This window comes from Sycon ciliatum, chromosome 8 (genome assembly GCF_964019385.1).
Source record: "Sycon ciliatum chromosome 8, ocSycCili1.1, whole genome shotgun sequence".
Lineage (NCBI taxonomy): Eukaryota > Metazoa > Porifera > Calcarea > Leucosolenida > Sycettidae > Sycon > Sycon ciliatum.
Window position 1 is genome coordinate 25,868,379 of NC_088650.1, and position 17,887 is coordinate 25,886,265.

Consider the following 17,887-nt stretch of genomic DNA (forward strand, 5'->3'; position numbering starts at 1 on the left):
GGAGCATCTTGTTTCAGATAATGGAACCCAATTCACGAGCGAGGAATTCAAGGCTTTCCTCCGTGCCAACGACATTGTGCACACCCTGACGGCTCCAGGCCATCCGGCTACGAATGGACTTGCTGAGCGCTATGTGGGTGTGTTTAAGCAGAAGTTGAAGGAAATGGGTGCAACGAGCGAACCACTGCAAGCTCGGCTCGACAGGTTTCTGCTAACGTACCGCACGACACCCAACCATGCCGGCAGAACACCTGCGGAGATGATGTTTGGACGCCAGCCACGCACGCGGCTTAGTGCTCTGCGTCCCTCGCAGGTACGTCAACAAGCAAAGGCTTATGAGGACGGCAATCGCGTCAAGCCAGCGTTCACAGAGAGTGACTCTGTGTTTGCGCTCAATTTCGGCAAAGGTAATCGTTGGGTCCCGGGACGAATTGTGCGTGTCCTCAGTGACTACAACTATGAAGTACAAGTGGGTGATGTGTTGTGGAAGCGTCACCGAGATCAGTTGCGTCTACGGTCAGTTCCGGCAAGCTTGAGTGCATCGCTGCCAGAACCACTGTTGGATACAATCGATCAGACGTCACCGTCACCAGTGCTGTCAGACGTAGCAGAGTCGTCACTGGCCAGTGATTTTCCGGCTAGCGTCTCGCCACAGTCTGCTACTGTACAAGTTGAGGCGGATCCTCCTTGTGAGCAGTCTGCTCCTGAAGTTGGTTTACCACAGGTTGAGAATACTCCCTGTGAAACCACTGTTAGACGTTCGTCTCGGCGTAGTGTTCGTCCGGATAGACTGATTGAACAGCTTTGAGCCGTTCCCTGATATGTCATTGCTGGACTGTTTAGCGAACTAGTAATTATTACCATGTACAATAGTGTGCAAGATCCTTGGTATTGCTAATATTGACTGACGGATTCCTGCGTCAGATTATGTTATTGTAGTGCTGTGTCAAAGTTTAAGAATTCACGTACGGTGGATTGATGAACTTATTTTATGTGTTGCTTCAACGATTTTGAGGTATTTAATTGTGGTAGAATATTCCCGGGAACATTCTTGAAAGGGGGCAGTTGTTGTGTATGCAAGTTAGTCATTATATATCTACTACACCGTTTGCTACTGACTGCGCATGCTCGCATATGGTTGTTGTTGTTACTTTACCTGACCAAGAGGAATGTCTTACAAATGCTAGTGTTTGTGTGTGTCAGTAAGAATGCATGAGTGTAATGGAATGTTAGTCCGCAAGGGGACATAACACACACCAGGTCGGCCTATCCAAAGGAGGATATATGAGCATTGCTCTTTCGCTGACTTCGCTGAGTACGGACCTCCGAAAATCAATTCACAATACTGCCTAAACGAGGCGAATTCCTCCGGGAGGTTGTCTGACTCCCATCTCATGGATGGAATAGAAAATCCAGCCATCGTTATCAGCAGCCCAATTCTGACACCATGTAGTATTATTCTCAATAGGGACAAGGAGACATGGACGAGTAAACTAATGAGGAGCAAGAAATGCACAACCAGTAGGTAAGTCAAAAACAAGAGAAGTGCCGAGCCAGTGAAGCACATCAAAGTTCTGGCCTACGGGAAACGGCCTGTGTGACGTACATACAGCATGCAACGCATACAGTCATAAGTGTACAGTAGTGTACGCATAATAGAGTCCAGATATTACGACAGCGGCAGCACCATCGTCCATCTCGCACAGTGCCTTTGCAATTGGACCAATTTCGAGGGCATTTCGAGCGAGACACTCTTGCCTGCGGAAAAGATTCATTGCTCGTTTATGCATCTCAGTTCCAGCATGATCCTTGAACGCTGATGTTCTCAGGTTCTTGGATCCGGTTATGAAAGCCTCGCTGAAGTGTTTACAACTGCGGACTCTGTCTACAAACTTGATGCACACGGAACACTTCAAACATTCTGCTAACAGCCGATCGTTCTTCTGCCGGTCATAAATCAGCCAGGCGGAAGAATTCAGCTCTGCATCATTGTCCGAGATCCACTTATCGCAAGTAGCGGCCTTCACACCACGGACTTTTTTGCCCGGCGGCAAGTCCTCTGAATCTCCCTTTCGCTTTCCAGAAGACATTCTAAAAGACTATCTGCATTCCTGGTCAGTGAAAGAGTCAAAAATAAAAAGATGATATCTTCCTCTCAAGAGTGAACAACTGCACTGCACTGCAGTTCAACCCATCGATTCAGGTGCGAAGTCGACACCATGTACCAAAGGTCGAAAGTGTGAATTGACTGTAGCAACCGCGTTTCTACAGGCGGATCAAGTAAATAAGGTGAAGTCGACTGGTCTACGCCTGAGGCTACGGTGTAGACGTGTTAGTTGTACGATATGCAAGTCGCAGTTGGCACGAAGCGGCCGAAGAAAGCCCAACTCTGCATAAAAAGGTCGAAAGGTCGCTGCTCTTTTTTTTTCCTTTTTTGACCGGACACTATGTCCGGTGAAATTGAAAACGTCCGTTCAGTGGCCGAAAATGGCCGGAAAATGTCCGATGTCCGGCCGTTAATCTTTGCCCTACACTCACACACACACATACTACTACTACTACTACTACTACTACTACTACTACTACTACTACTACTACTACTACTACTACTACTACTACTACTACTACTACTACTATGGCACAGCTACCCTAAACGGGTCACACCGCCCTTCACCCGAGCATGAGCACTATGCGGGGCAATGGCGAATAAAGAGAATCAGCTAGCAGAACTGGCAAAACAGATGAAACAATGGAGTAGAACGGACGACTGCTATACTGTAACAACAATCTGATAGTGACAGTGACAATAACTGAAAAATAAAAAAGGAGGAAAAACTGCGAAATTTCACGTCACAAAAAAGCACTGTCCACGAAAGAATCCACCAAGCAAAAGGAGAGTGGGCATCCGAAATCCCACCAGGACTCCACTGGCAGTTCTCATCGCCATTTCCCATGGAATCGTCATTGCAACTGCATTGCATCTATTGTGTGGCTGCATGTTTTTTTATTTTTGTATCACATTGCACCGGCATACCTACGGAAGAAGGAGAAACAAAACGAAGACAAAACAAAAAAAACAACAATGAGTGTGTAGGCGCTACATGAGCTGCGCTGGTGAGATGCGCTGGTGAGATGCGCTGGTGAGATGCGCTGGTGAGATGCGCTGGTGAGATGCGCTGGTGAGATGCGCTGGTGAGATGCGCTGGTGAGATGCGCTGGTGAGATGCGCTGGTGAGATGCGCTGGTGAGATGCGCTGGTGAGATGCGCTGGTGAGATGCGCTGGTGAGATGCAGTGGACTCCCCCGACTAAAGAGGGAGGGAGGGAGGGAGGGTGCGAGGGAGGGAGGGAGAGAGAGAGAGAGAGAGAGATAAAGAGAAAGAGATGGGTAAGTAAGGGAAAGAGAGAAAGAGGTGGAGAGATATAAGTATAGAGGGAGAGAAAGAGTGTGGAAAGCTGTAGTAAACCAATCCAACCCACATGGAAGAGGCTGTAGTTGACAGCATACTTTCGTTTCCTGGTAAGCCAAGGGCCAGGGTCGCCAGGGTGAGATACCCTATAGGAAAGGTAAAATTGTTTGAAATGGCAAAAGGGACTATACAAATGCCCCCCCCCCCCCCCACCTCCCCCCAATGTGGCTCTCAAAAATGATTGGAGCAATTATATACTGGAGAGGCAGCTGGCATAGTGGGATGTGTACATGGAAAACAAACTGAGGAAGGATATGTTTCTTTGTGCTTTTCCTGACACCCTCTTTCAGATTATGCAGACATTCTCTATTAGTGTCATTGATATGAATGATCAGCCATACTCCATAAGCTTCTCATCGAAAAATGGAGCAGTGTCGTTTCTTCCGGATAATCCAGAACTTCCAGAAAACTCAAAAATCGGAACTGTTGTTGGTACTATTCAAGGTACAGATTTGGTAAGTATTCATAATTTTAAAGTCAGTTGACTTGCAATAAAACATGTCCGAACCGGACGCCCTTGGTGCAGCGGAAAACTGTCCTAGTATGACAGGATTCCACTTGAACAGTACGGCCTTCCTTACCTTCAGCGGTTTATGAATTTTCTACACGACAACCTTTTCCATTTCCTAAACTAGTGAGCATTTCAATACTTTGGAGCTCCCCGCACACTAGTTTGGGCGTGAAGTGTGTGTGTATAGTGAGGACTGCGCCCTACCAGCCTGTGTAGTTTCACAGGAAGTGTGAGTGTCGTAGTCTGGAGAAAATGTTGAACGGTCGTTGCTGGGATGCCAGCTACATAGCTTAGTGATTAGAGCATCACTGGACTCAAGCGAAGGTCCCTGGTTCGAGTCCTGGTCGTGACAGTAAATTTTCTCTTAAATCTTTTCCCTTTTCCAATCCCTCAACCAGTGAACAATAACCTTGACAGTATCTGATCTCCTTGTTTGATGCTGTCAATGTTTCTATTTGCAGGATGCCAACCAGAAGCTCACCATCTCCCTGGATAACAATGCTGGCAATCGCTTTGCTGTTTCATCAACATCATGTACATTCGTAAGCGATCGCACACCCTAGCAATGTTGCTTCGTTTGCTTTGCTGTCAGCTAAAGTGTGTGTTTCATTCCTTAGAAAATGGTTGCGCGTTTTCTTTTCATATTACAACTGACAAGTTCTGGTTTAGTCATATCTTCGTTAAAGTCTGATATTTGAGACGCATGAAGGGCAGTTTTGATGGTCTCCCATAATATTGCTTGACCCGCATCTGTACATGTACGTAGCGAGTTGCAAGTAGGAAAAATGTACATAATATAGGCTGTTACACCCAGAATCCGAATCAGACTCCACGCAAGCTGTGTTTGGTTCAAGTGCTGCCTGGGAGTGGAATTTCAGACATGCTGCTTCCCACAGGCAACTTGGAGAAATGTGGCCAGGCACCAGGGATACTTGCATGTGGCTAATGAGGCTTTCGGTATTAATTGTGCCAAGTGGTTGTGAGACTTATCCGCTCACCCCTCCATTAGGTGCTGCATTTTCCGCTTGCTTATTCCATCTTGGAAGCGGAAGGATTTCTCCAGCCAGGCTAAGACCCACGGTGAACTGGGAACTCGTGGCCTGGCACGAGGAAAACATGGAGGTGGCAAATGGGATTTCGGCCTTTGGCTCCTGGTTGGTGGATCTGAACTATCGTCCCCACCGTTTAGGAGCCACATCTAACGCCTGATCACGGGTTGGTGGCGTCCCACGGAAGCAGAAAGGTTGTTCTTGACCCACCCTGTACACAAACCCGTGCGATATTATTAAATTTTTTACTCCAGTGTAAGCTCCCATCATCAATTTCCTCGGGACACTGACAAATGTACCTTTTTACGGTCAAATTATTGCTGAGTTGGCTGTTGAATATGTTTCTCTGTATGCTGTTGAATATCTCTTTGCAGACATCCTCAAGCACATGCACAGCCATGGTGACAGTATCGGGCAGTTTGGATCATGAAGACTCGTATCAACATCAAGTTGTAGTTCGGTTGACGGATCCGGGTGGATTGTTCAAAGTCAAGAAATTCACCGTCAAGATATTGGATGTCAATGACCCTCCTACGGTGAGACACTTTGGTTGTTGTAGTGCTGAATTGTAACCAGACAAAGTGTGAACAGCACCACATAAGGCCATGGGTAGCTTGTGATGTTCTATTTAGACCACAACAGGGCTGTAGGAAAACCACTGCCACACAAGGTTATTGTCTTGCACGAAGATCCCCTCCTCCTCTGTATTGAAGTACACCTTGATGTACGCCATCAGCTCATATTTTCTCGTTTATGGCATTACATATCTACTCTTTGTACTGTGCAGGATATTGTGCTGTCAAACGATGATATAGCAGAGAACAAAGCAAAGAGTCTTGTTGGAGTTCTAACAGCAAAGGATCCTGATCTTGGTCAAACTTACACCTACACGCTAGTCAACAATGCCGGTGGAAAGTTTGTGGTAAGGCAAATTTGAATGTCTTTGTTTCTCACATGTGAAAATACGGGTGATACAGATGGAGTCTCAATGAATCGAGTCGCAAATTTTCAGGAAAACTAAAATAAAATGCAGAAATTGTCAGACAGAGTTTCAATATGCACCACAGACACAGATTCCACCCACTCGAAACTGGTCAGTAGAGACTGCTTGCACACAATGAGCTGACTTGCATACTGTAAGACCAGTAATGTTAACGAACATTCAATTGTAGAAAGGAAGAGGACATATTATGGATACGAACGAGTTAAGAGTAACTCTCCATCACTGTAACCAGATACTATATACTCGTATCCATATGTCCTCTTCCTTTCTACATTTATTATTGGCTCAACATCCGAGTTTTGAACATTTAATTCTAACAATTTAAGGAATTTCAGAACTAAATATTGCGACAGAGCTTTCGGCCATATTTTCAATTCATTGCATTCCCAACTCATCACAACCACGCGCTCTTCAGCCGAACCATACAGACACCAGCAAGGACACTTCCGTTGAGAGATAATAATTATTGCTCCACGCCTCTAGACAGCTGTCTAGATACACTTGCGCCATTTCTTGTGTATAAGAATGATCATTCCTCCATTATCATCATTATCATCCTCTACTGATGAGCTCCGACAGGGAGCGAAACAGCTGTCTAGAGGCGTGGAGCAATAATTATTATCTCTCAACGGAAGTGTCCTTGCTGGTGTCTGTATGGTTCGGCTGAAGAGCGCGTGGTTGTGATGAGTTGGGAATGCAATGAATTTAAGGAATTTAAGAAAATCGTCAACATTTGTAGTCGTTATGTGCAAAACGATATGTAATATACAGTCATTTGCCAGTTTTGAGACAGAATTCGTTTGAATTTCACCTTGCTAGCCCACAAAAATCCGGAGATCGTTTTTGAAATATCTGGCCTTACAGTAGTGTATTAGTGGCTCGAGTGCTGGTTTGGGACACAGAGTCAGTGTAATTATTGATCTTTCACCCCATGTTCACATGTGATTGTGCTGACAATATTTGTTTTTGACTGCATTCGTTTCACGTCATCTTAGATCTCTGGCAATGAGCTCAGAACAACTGGTGCTCTGGACTATGAGGCATCAGCATCATTGACTGTTCGTGTTCGTGTGACAGACAGTGGCAGTCCAGCACTAAGCTATGAGAAGAATCTTCTTATCACAGTCATCGATGTGAATGAAACACCTACAAGAGTGCAATTGTCAAATTATCTAATCAATGAAAACCCCAAAGTGGATACTATCGTAGGAATGATTACAACCTCTGACCCGGATAATGCCAACAAGGTATGGCAGACATTCAGCTACAAACTGATTGACTCTGCACAAGGGATTTTCAAGATTGAAGGAAACCAAGTGAAGGTAAACAACTAGTTCTTGGAGGAGATCCGTAGAAGCATGTTTGACATTGTGGAGTTCAATCATTATATTTGTTTCTGATAATTGGTAACTGATAACTGATAATTCTGATAACCTAAGCCTACCGCCTCTATATTTGTGTGGATATTTGTAAAGTACTTTTTGCATAAACGTTGCAGACGAGTACCTTGGAGTGGTTTAAGGTAAAGTCATTTCTTGATCGGCACAAGCCAGAATGGATTCTGTGCATACCTTTTGTCTAAGCCTTGAATTGCCAAAACTTTGCTCAAAATAGGGGGTGTGCATTATACTCCTGCGAATACGGCAATACAATCAACATATATGCTGGCTTCTTGTCCAGGTGGCAATACCCAATGTAGATTGTCTGAAGAACGGTGGGTCCTACTGTCGCCTGAATTATGAATCCTCACCTACTTTCAGTGTCACAGTTCAAGTCACTGATAGTGGATCACCCGCGAAGACTGCAACTTTTCCGCTCACCATCCAACTAAACAACATCAATGACCAACCAAGACAACTGACTATTGGCAATACAATTGTGAGTTGATTTTAGTTCAGTCCATTGATTTCCTTTGCCCGTCCTGCACTGGTCTTTATCCCTTCTGGTCCTATTAACTTAACTGGTGTGAAATTCACAATCATTATGGGGATATACATTGATGTAGGAAATGAAATGAAATTTCATCTAACTGCAAATGACATGTACATACGTAATCATAATTTTCCTGATCACGGAGCATGAGAACAGTTGAGTGGGTTCAGCCATGCATGCCATAGTATATGCCCCCCCCCCCCCCCCATTGGTGTATATGGTCTAGATAGGGGATGTCGCAAGAAGTAATACCCACTACGTCATTCCTTTGTGCCTTTTTTGGAGGCAATCGTTGGTTCATGACCTACCAATTGAATGCTTTAAGTCAAGTGTGGATTGGATTTGAATTTGCTGCTCCTGTCTCTCCTTGCAAAGCCATGTGGAGTTTCCAAAAGAGGCAGAACCAGCGGTAGAATGTGTGTATTAGCATTCTGTGGCACAATCTAAATACCGTATATCCCCGAATACTGTAAATATACAAAATTTCGGCGCTGCAAAATTTCGGCACTTCATGATTTTTGACATTTCGGCGGCGATTTATTTTCGGCGTGGGGTAGAGGGCATGGTATAGTGCGACAGATGCTGTGAAAAATTTCATCGGCGTTTTAATTTAGGTGTTTGGGGTCGGTGCCGAATATAGCTGAAATTAAATAGCTTCTGAAAAATTGTATATTTACAGTATCGCACCTTTTGAAACTAAAATTCAAGGGTAAAAAGGGGGTGCAACTTACAATCCAGCGTGATATCCTACTGAAGTCAATATACCAAATCAATATCGCTCAAATCTGAAAATGGGGGTGAGATTTAAAATGGGGGTGCAACTTAAAATGGGGGTGCGACATATACTCGAGTGTGACTTATAATTGGGGAAATATGGTATGTTTTCCACGTACATGTATGTCTTGAAGTTGTTGTTTTCTGGCTGTATTTTATCACTGTGCAGGTGAAAGAGAATGATCCAGTTGGTACAGTAGTCGGAGTATTCGCTTACACTGATGAAGACAAAGGACAAACTCATCAAGTCCAGCTTGTTGATGATGATAATGGTCAATTCAAACTGAGTGCGGATGGTACAACATTGCTGAAGGCCAAGTCTACAGATTATGAAACCAAGACTGTACACAAAGTCACTGTGAAGGTCACGGATAGTGGAAACCCTGCTATGTCTGTAAGTCATCGTGGTGGGTTTCTAAGATGAGCTGACTTTCTTTGATCCAACCGACAACAAGCTCACACAACTCAGTTTGGGATATTTACAGGATACAGGAACAATATGATACAGGTGAAACAAGAGAGAAAGAAAGCTATCCGTCCATCACGGAAGGAACAACAACTAACTAGAAAAGGAAAATATCGAAGAAACAAGTAGCGCAAGCGAAAGCCAAAACGCTCTCCTCAGCAGAACGTGCACATACACGTGCGCCTACAAAGCACCCACAGCAGCGCAAACGACGCCAACGTACTACACTAATCTACACTAATTTACATACATCAAATAAGGATTCCAAAAGCAACCGAAAAAGTAGCCAGCTCTGCAGAAGGATCCGCGACTGAGTACAGTCCGCGTAGCCATGGGACCTCATGACGTCAACCAAACAAAAGACACAGAAAAGACGTGTCAGATAAACAATAAATAAACCAAACAGCAAACTAGTAAGCTAACGATAAACTAGTAACACTGAGACAATTCGACTGTCACAAAGTACGACAAAATCACATGCAAGAAGTCCTTTCACTTTGTCCACCGCTCGTTGCGTGACATCACTCCCCACCAAAGGACTTCCTGGGGATCACAATCCTAAACAAACGAATGCACGAACAACACAATCGACTCTGGTATTCCGGACGCCACGATCAATAAGACTGCGTGCAAGACACCGCTGATCATCGTCGCTGTACTCTTCCCTGAGCACGTTACCCAGGCGCTGCATCCTGCGACTGACATTCCATCTTTTCATCAACTTGATGGCTTCCGGCACATCACTTTCTGGCGATCGTTGGTTAGCCTTCCTCCGTGAAACAACAAGGCACTGCGTTTCAAACCGCTTCGCTGGGTTCTCACGCGTATTGTTCGCTACACGTGGTGGCTCCTCCATCTGCCACCGCCGTTCCATTTTTGCCTCGATACAGGCCACCGACACAGTGCATCCGGCTTTTGTGTCCAATGCGCTGTTACCATTGACGACCTTCATTTCCGTCTCCACCTCAGCCGTATCCATGACTGACACTCCAAAGCACTGTCCACTGTGCTGGGTTGTTGGAGCGACCGACGGATTCTCCACTGACGCTCGTCGTCCACGCACCTCTTGGTCAAACACAACCGTTGTTTCCTTGTACATTGGAAACGTAATCCTGGTACTTGTACTTGGGACTGTCATTACCCCCACAGCACTGCTGTCCACTAGTCCACAAGTAGACGCAACCTCCGCCGCAGAGCGCTCCCCTCGCAACTCCGCTTCGGCCGCTCGGAACGCATGCCCCCGTTGAGCACGCGCCTCCTCCCATTGGATAGCCTGCTCCCTTCGAGCGTTGACCTCCTTCACCTTTCTTTCCACGTACTGCGCGAGTCGGCTCCCCTCGAAACCCAGGGCCTTACCAACTCGCAGCAACCGCTCCTCCAACAGCAGTCCCCCCGCGGACTCTGCCGAGTATCCTGCGCCCTCACTGGTTCTCTCCTCGAGCATCGTGGCCACTTCCTGTCAGCGCCACTGGATCCAAACAGCGTATCTATCCTGGCGTGGTCGCCAAATTTTGTGCACGCGCACATGTTGTCCAGGCGTTAGGGGCCCAGCCTCCCTGCCCATCCGACCCGCCACACACAACAACGAAACTGAACTGAGAGTTCTACATAATTTCTTGACAAGACGGAGACGGACAGACAAGAAGACCGGACACGACGAGGTAAACTGATAACTGAAGAAAAAGACTAACATTTATGGCAGCATACGAGCATGCGCGCAACAAAACACAACGTATGACAATGACGTAACCGTTACTTGGATCATGTACAAACTATACATGCAACCAAAACAAGTCAAAGCAGAACGCAAAACAAACCAAATTAAACGAAAGGACCACAACAAAAAGAGCCATGAAAAGTCTTTCTACCGATACACAACATATTCCCCACCAAAGACCTTTTCAGGGTTCTACGAGGACTGCGAACACTGTGCCCTACGAGTATACGCCGCAAGCGTACTAATCAAGCTAACTACAAGAGGCAACAAATAAACAAATAAACGATCGACACGTCAACAAAACTCCAACGAAAGGCAACGTCCGACCAGGGACAAACAAATCAAACTCAAACAAATCGAGCAAACCGAACTGCCAAACTCGAACTAACAAACAACTCGAGCAAAACAAACTAATCAACAACTCGAGCAAACCGAACTACCAAACTCGAACTAACAAACAAATCGAGCAAACCAAACCACTCAAAACAAATCGAATCAAACTAGTCAACAAATCACAGCAGGAGCACCTTCTAAACTCCGCGTCACACTCACATGGGGTTATTTGCTCACGATGCGTTTTCCTTCGCACCGTCCTTGTCGTAGGAACCAGCCACTCATCGCAGACGTTTATCCGACTTCATCTACCCTCAGCGCATTCAGCTCCAACGACTTCCGTCGCACCAACCTCCGAGTCGTCGTCTTCACCAGCCACCTCGCGGGACGTCCCTGCCCTCAGCGCATTCAACTCCGACGGACCAGCCACTCCTCGCAGATGTTCATCCATTTCATCTGCCCTCAGCGCATTCAGCTCCGACGAGCCAGCCACTCCTCGCAGACGTTTCCTCGCTCAGCGCCTTCAGCTCAGACGACGTCGTTTCGGTGATTTGTTCACGATGCGTTTTCCTTCGCACCGGAGTTCCTTCCAGTTCCTCGTCTCCCTGACAATCCTGGCGTGGTCGCCATAATTTGATCCAACCGACAACAAGCTCACACAACTCAGTTTGGGATATTTACAGGATACAGGAACAATATGATACAGGTGAAACAAGAGAGAAAGAAAGCTATCCGTCCATCACGGAAGGAACAACAACTAACTAGAAAAGGAAAATATCGAAGAAACAAGTAGCGCAAGCGAAAGCCAAAACGCTCTCCTCAGCAGAACGTGCACATACACGTGCGCCTACAAAGCACCCACAGCAGCGCAAACGACGCCAACGTACTACACTAATCTACACTAATTTACATGCATCAAATAAGGATTCCAAAAGCAACCGAAAAAGTAGCCAGCTCTGCAGAAGGATCCGCGACTGAGTACAGTCCGCGTAGCCATGGGACCTCATGACGTCAACCAAACAAAAGACACAGAAAAGACGTGTCAGATAAACAATAAATAAACCAAACGCAGATTCAAACAGCAAACTAGTAAGCTAACGATAAACTAGTAACACTGAGACAATTCGACTGTCACAAAGTACGACAAAATCACATGCAAGAAGTCCTTTCACTTTGTCCACCGCTCGTTGCGTGACACTTTCGTTGAACATTTCAGGAAATGGTTAAAACAATTTCCCGTTGCTGTGTCTGTTATTCCTGAAGGTCATGTCTCTAACGATGTAACCGAGTTCTTTGTTTTCTAATTTATTATTATTGATTTCTGTGAGTACACTATTTTCCTGCTTGTACTTGTAGGTTCAGCGTGATTTCTACATCAGTGTAACAGACAAGAATGAAGTACCACTGCTTCCCGTCTTCAAGGATACTAACGGACAACAAGTGTTTACAGATGATCATGCTAGTGTGAATGAGCATCCCAAATATGGCAGTGTTGTTGGCGCAATCTATGCATCAGACCCGGTCAGTAACCATCGACCAGTGTGATTTTTCGTTTGGGGCATTCGGGTGTAGTTTATTTTCCAGTTCAAACCTAGCTATGGAGAGTGACATTAAAAAAATGTGGAGTTAAAGTTGAAAATGGTGTTGTGCAACCCAGAACAATGTAAATATTCAAATTGTAGACTGAGACATGGAGCCAGTAATTATGGGAAAGAACCGAACTGTACTCATCGTTGTTGCCCAGCAATTTATTGCCAAGATACTATAGGGTCAGATTGTGTGACATTGGGCACATTGCTGACTGATAAAACTGTCATTCAATGACCTGACATTTGATTTCTATCCAACAGATAATATTTAGCGGGTCAAAGAGCTAATATGACTTGCTAAGCAGTGGGGACTATGCTAGTCGTTGAGTGTCTGAAAATTCAGTCAGGACTGTGCCGAATGTCACACGTTCTGACTGTACACATCAAGTTGGTGGACAGTCGGAACGCACGAAGAGTAAACTTTGCCTACCACCGCTTTAGGAGCTACGTCTGTGTCTTGATGTTGAGGGTGCTGGTGTTCCAACGCGGAAAAGGATAACTGAGTCTCGCGCGAATTGGAAAAATGTTCCTTCTTCGAATAATGAAAAGGGAAGGTTTACAAGGTTGAGACATTATAACGTAAGAAAGGGGAAGGTGAGCGCACTCCAGACAAGAACAAGCTAAACAGCACAGCAAACTAAGAATACTAGCTATGACAGAGTGACGACGAAAGACGAAGGACCACAGCATAGGACGGCCACGTTACTTCATAACTTAACCTTCCAAGTTGGAAGGATGTTGGTTTGCGAATTCTAGATGTGTTGCAGCTAAGCATCAGGTCGTTGAATGTCAGTATCACATCAGTCAGTTTTGTGCTAATCGCTGCATGTTCTGACTCGTCAGCATTGTGCTTATAATGGCTAGTGTTGGACACAAACAACGGATAACTTGTAAACTTTTGGTCCTTTTCTTTTCTTCTCTTTTTATCTTTGGCTCTCCATCCGAATCTTATCTTCGATTAACATTTGGGATATACGTTGATATACGTTGAGAGTTTATCCTAGTATTTGACTCTCTATTGCCTCTGTTATATCCTTTGCAGGATTCCAACCAACCACTGAAGCTCACATTGGATGACAATGCACAGGGAAAGTTCTCCATTGCACCAGTGGCTACTTGCACTTTGGTAAGCGATAACCTGTAGCAATACGTATGTTCCATAGCAGGCTTTTCACAGTGTTGCACGTTATAATGCTGAAAGATATTGAATGTTGATACATTAAAACCGTGCAGAGAGGTTCCAGGCTGTCCAATAGAGTGCTCAGTACCGAAAGGCAGAGCTAGTTCAAACAAGAATAAGAGGATGAAAAAAGTGTTGGAGCATTGAAAGTCACATAGTGCCCACTCAGTACCAGCCACAGACAAGTTCTGGAAGGTCTGGAGGAAGACTGTATTGGGTTGGATTGATGAGGGGAGGGAGGGTGGGAGGGAGGGTGGGAGGAAGGGAGGGGGGGGGGTAGAGAAGGAGAGGGACATAGACAGGGAGAGGTACATGGAGAGAGGAAGGGGAAAATGAAGCTATGGGTTTCTCGCCAGCAGGGGGAAGGATGTGCGAGGAAATGCACGGGAGATGGAGACCTAATGTCAGGTCCCCATCTTCCGTTTTTCAACTCACTTCTTTCCCCATGTTGGCCAGCTCCCCTTCGCTTCCTGTGTTCCAATATGACACCTTTGTTCGGTTGCCCTGGGCAGCTGCTTGCACGCCCATATTTGCCATACCTACCGAGGCCCCAGGCTTTCTCGTTCTCTCACTCTCTCTCTCTCTCTCTCTCTCTCTCTCTCTTTCTTGCCATTAGCATAATAGCCTTTCTTATCCCTTTCTCTGTATGTCTTAATGAAGTGATACCCCCGACACAAACTGCACAAACAAGTGTGACATTCTTTGAAAGTTTACTTTTGGCTGACCGGTTTCACTACTAGGTGTAGATCATCAGAGTGAAGAGTAAAGTGGAACGAAACACAATTTTATGCTCCCACTAGGTGGGTAGAAAATGTATTGACACATGTGGGCCGCCAAAACGCTAGGGGCCCCAAGGGCATTGGGAAATGCTACGGTAATACGGTCATGCAATAATTGCACAAGGTGTATGTGTGTCATGTGTCATGAATGAAGTGCGCATGCAACTATGAGTACTATATTCATGAGGTGAATTGAATTTTAGGCGGGATCCAAAGCTTGGACCCCGCCTAAATGCAGGCGACTAAGCCTGCAAACAATGAAAGTATGGAGAATGGAGAAAAGAGAACAAACATTTGAAAATGTTTATCAGAAACCAGCTTCAGTGAAACAATTGTTTCGTTTTGCGATAGAAGATCTCAACATTGGAAGAGGAGAAAGATTCTGTTAATATCGTTCTAAGACGATTTCTTGCAAAATGCGGGTGATAGGAAGTAACAAATGTAATTGTATTCCTGTTGTGGCTGGTCTTCGCTTTCTTGGCAGCAGAATGATGTGTAACACGAGGTTCAATATTCATGAAGATAGGAGCCAAGAAATGTGGAGGATAGCCTCTGAGCCTAAGTCTGCACCAAAAACGCTCACGGATAGTAAGAACATCAGACAATCTTGAATTAGTTCTATTATATCGACAGAGTTCTGCAATGATAAATGAGCGGAAGTTTGATTTTGTTCCACTTTACTCTTCACTCTGATGATCTACACCTAGTAGTGAAACCGGTCAGCCAAAAGTAAACTTTCAAAGAATGTCACACTTGTTTGTGCAGTTTGTGTCGGGGGTATCACTTCATTAAGATTTATGTTCAATATGACCTCCCTCAAACGTGTTCTTTAGTATGGACAAGAAGTCCCACGTTGGCCTACCTAGACCCGGTGCTGGCTCTGTCAGCGTAGTACCGCCACGCTCTAAACGCCTCCGTGAAGACACTGCTTTCGACGATGATGTCGATGATGATGATGTCGCCATAATCGACGCCCTAATCAACGAAAAGTCATCTGAAGCTGCAACCGACGCTGCAACTGACGACTCTGCCGATTCTGCCAATGCCTCACCTGTTACCTGCCCTGGCGACCGTCCTCTACCAGATGATGAGCTAGAGAGGTACGTTACCTGGTGCATTAATCGTGTATTTACCAGTAAGAAGGTTTTGTCCGAACAGTCGGAAAAGAAAGACAAGTTGCAAGCTCAAATTGATGGAAACTCCTTTCAAGATCATATCATTAAGAAGTTTTCTAAGCTCTCAGATAGGGCCAGATTGATTGAATGCACAGAGTATGTGAATAAGCAAATAGCCGCCTGCAATACCAAGCTGAGTAAAGCAGAAGCTACGCTAGATTCAGCTAACACTGACTTCAACATTCTCGCTGAAAGACTTTCATCTAACGAAGCAACCAACATTTTTGCCAGTCAACTCACTTCCCGTTTCAAATATCTTTCTGGGCTAAGACAAGCTTGCATCATCGCTAAACAATGTCGGACTGATTTAACCTCAGCCAGAAAAGACAAGCCAAAAGACAAGATGGATGTTCAAGCACTGCCTCCAACCTCAGAAGAGATTGGCGCTCTTATCAAAAAAGAAGTCACTAGGCAAGTCATTTCCCAGCAGCAGCAGCGACAGCAACCGAAAAAACAGCAACAGCAGCAGCAACAGTCTAAGATTAGTCGAAAAACCAGCTCAGCAAAGCCTGCTCAGCAAAAGAAGAAGAAGAAGACGGCAAAAAACGTTACAGTGAAATTGTCCCACGGCAGAAGAAAAGGCAAAAATCATTCTTAGACTTACGTTTGAAATATATTTGGAATCTCAATCTGAATAGACATTCTACGTACGTTCTAAACTCTGGTTTTCATAACTTTTCTAGTTTCAATTTCACACCCATTGAAAAGCAAGTTCTCGGATATGGGTCTAACTTTAGACCCTCTACTCACTTGCCAACACAGCAGCAATTATCAAACGATATTTCTGCACTTCAACGTAAAGTCAGATGGAATGACCTGTTTAATCGTTTTAGGACTACAGTGCCTAGCAAACAATATATTCCACATTTTCACCTCCCTTCAGAGAAGGTTCCTCCTACCGCTTTACCTCATGTTGAATTTGCTCTACTTGATTTCCGGTCAAGATTAGAATCTAGCATCCATGCAGCTCAGATTACAAGCAAACGTAAACATAATCTAACCCCTAGCGAATTATCAGCGTATCTCTTATTAAAAAACAGACCAGATATTGTTATTTCTAAAGCAGATAAAAATCTTGGCACTGTTGTTTTAAACAAAGAAGATTACATAGCAGAAGGCCTTCGCCAGCTAGCTGACAGAAAATATTATTCTCCAGTATCTTCAGATAACCAAGCACTGCATGATTCTCTACACCGTGACCTCTCAGAAATTTGTAAAGTACACTCTGCCCTACTTTCTGAACGTGATGTCACTGCATTATTTAGCTCTTTCCCTTTTAAACCAGCTAAATTCTATATGCTTCCGAAAATCCACAAAAAACTTGTTGACGGCTTAGTACCGGGTAGACCAATTGTCTCTTGCATTGGATACTGCACCTCCCCGTCTTCTAGATTTATAGATTTTCACCTTAAAAACATCATTCATGAAACTGCCAACACTGTACTTGCTGACACAGATAGTCTAATCTCTAAACTTGCAAATACACATTTCCCTGCAAACAGCAAAGTAGTTACAGCTGATGTTGTCAGTCTTTACACAAACATGAATTGGCACGATACAATTTCTGCAATTGATGAGTTTTTGAAAGATGCTGAGCATCCATTGCGGCCTCTTTTGATTGCACTCATTGCCTTTGTTCTGAAAAACAACTATTTCAAGTTTGAAAACGTTTTGTATCATCAAGAACATGGCATGGCCATGGGCACTCCCATGGCGGTCAATGTAGCAAATGCCTTCCTTTTCATCCACGAAAAGAAAACACTGTCTATCTTTAAAGCTTCCATCTATCTTTTTGAAAGATTTATTGACGACCTCTTCCTAGTCATAGATGATAAGCTCAGCATAGAATCCTTGCAACAGTCTCTCTATTCAGATTTACCTGACATTAACCTCACCTGGTCAAATGTTAG

General features: G+C 44.8%; 1 protein-coding gene across 1 annotated transcript in view; it reads left to right on the forward strand.

Annotated features, from left to right (window-relative positions):
* Positions 1–17,887, forward strand: part of LOC135822499 (protocadherin Fat 4-like) — a 137,762-nt gene that overhangs the window by 40,261 nt on the left and 79,614 nt on the right. The window contains exons 32-40 of the mRNA XM_065335280.1: positions 3,760–3,924; positions 4,442–4,522; positions 5,404–5,565; positions 5,817–5,951; positions 7,028–7,354; positions 7,713–7,910; positions 8,908–9,132; positions 12,611–12,775; positions 13,886–13,969. Coding sequence (XP_065191352.1) covers positions 3,760–3,924; positions 4,442–4,522; positions 5,404–5,565; positions 5,817–5,951; positions 7,028–7,354; positions 7,713–7,910; positions 8,908–9,132; positions 12,611–12,775; positions 13,886–13,969 — 1,542 coding nt within the window. The remainder of the gene's footprint in view (positions 1–3,759; positions 3,925–4,441; positions 4,523–5,403; positions 5,566–5,816; positions 5,952–7,027; positions 7,355–7,712; positions 7,911–8,907; positions 9,133–12,610; positions 12,776–13,885; positions 13,970–17,887) is intronic.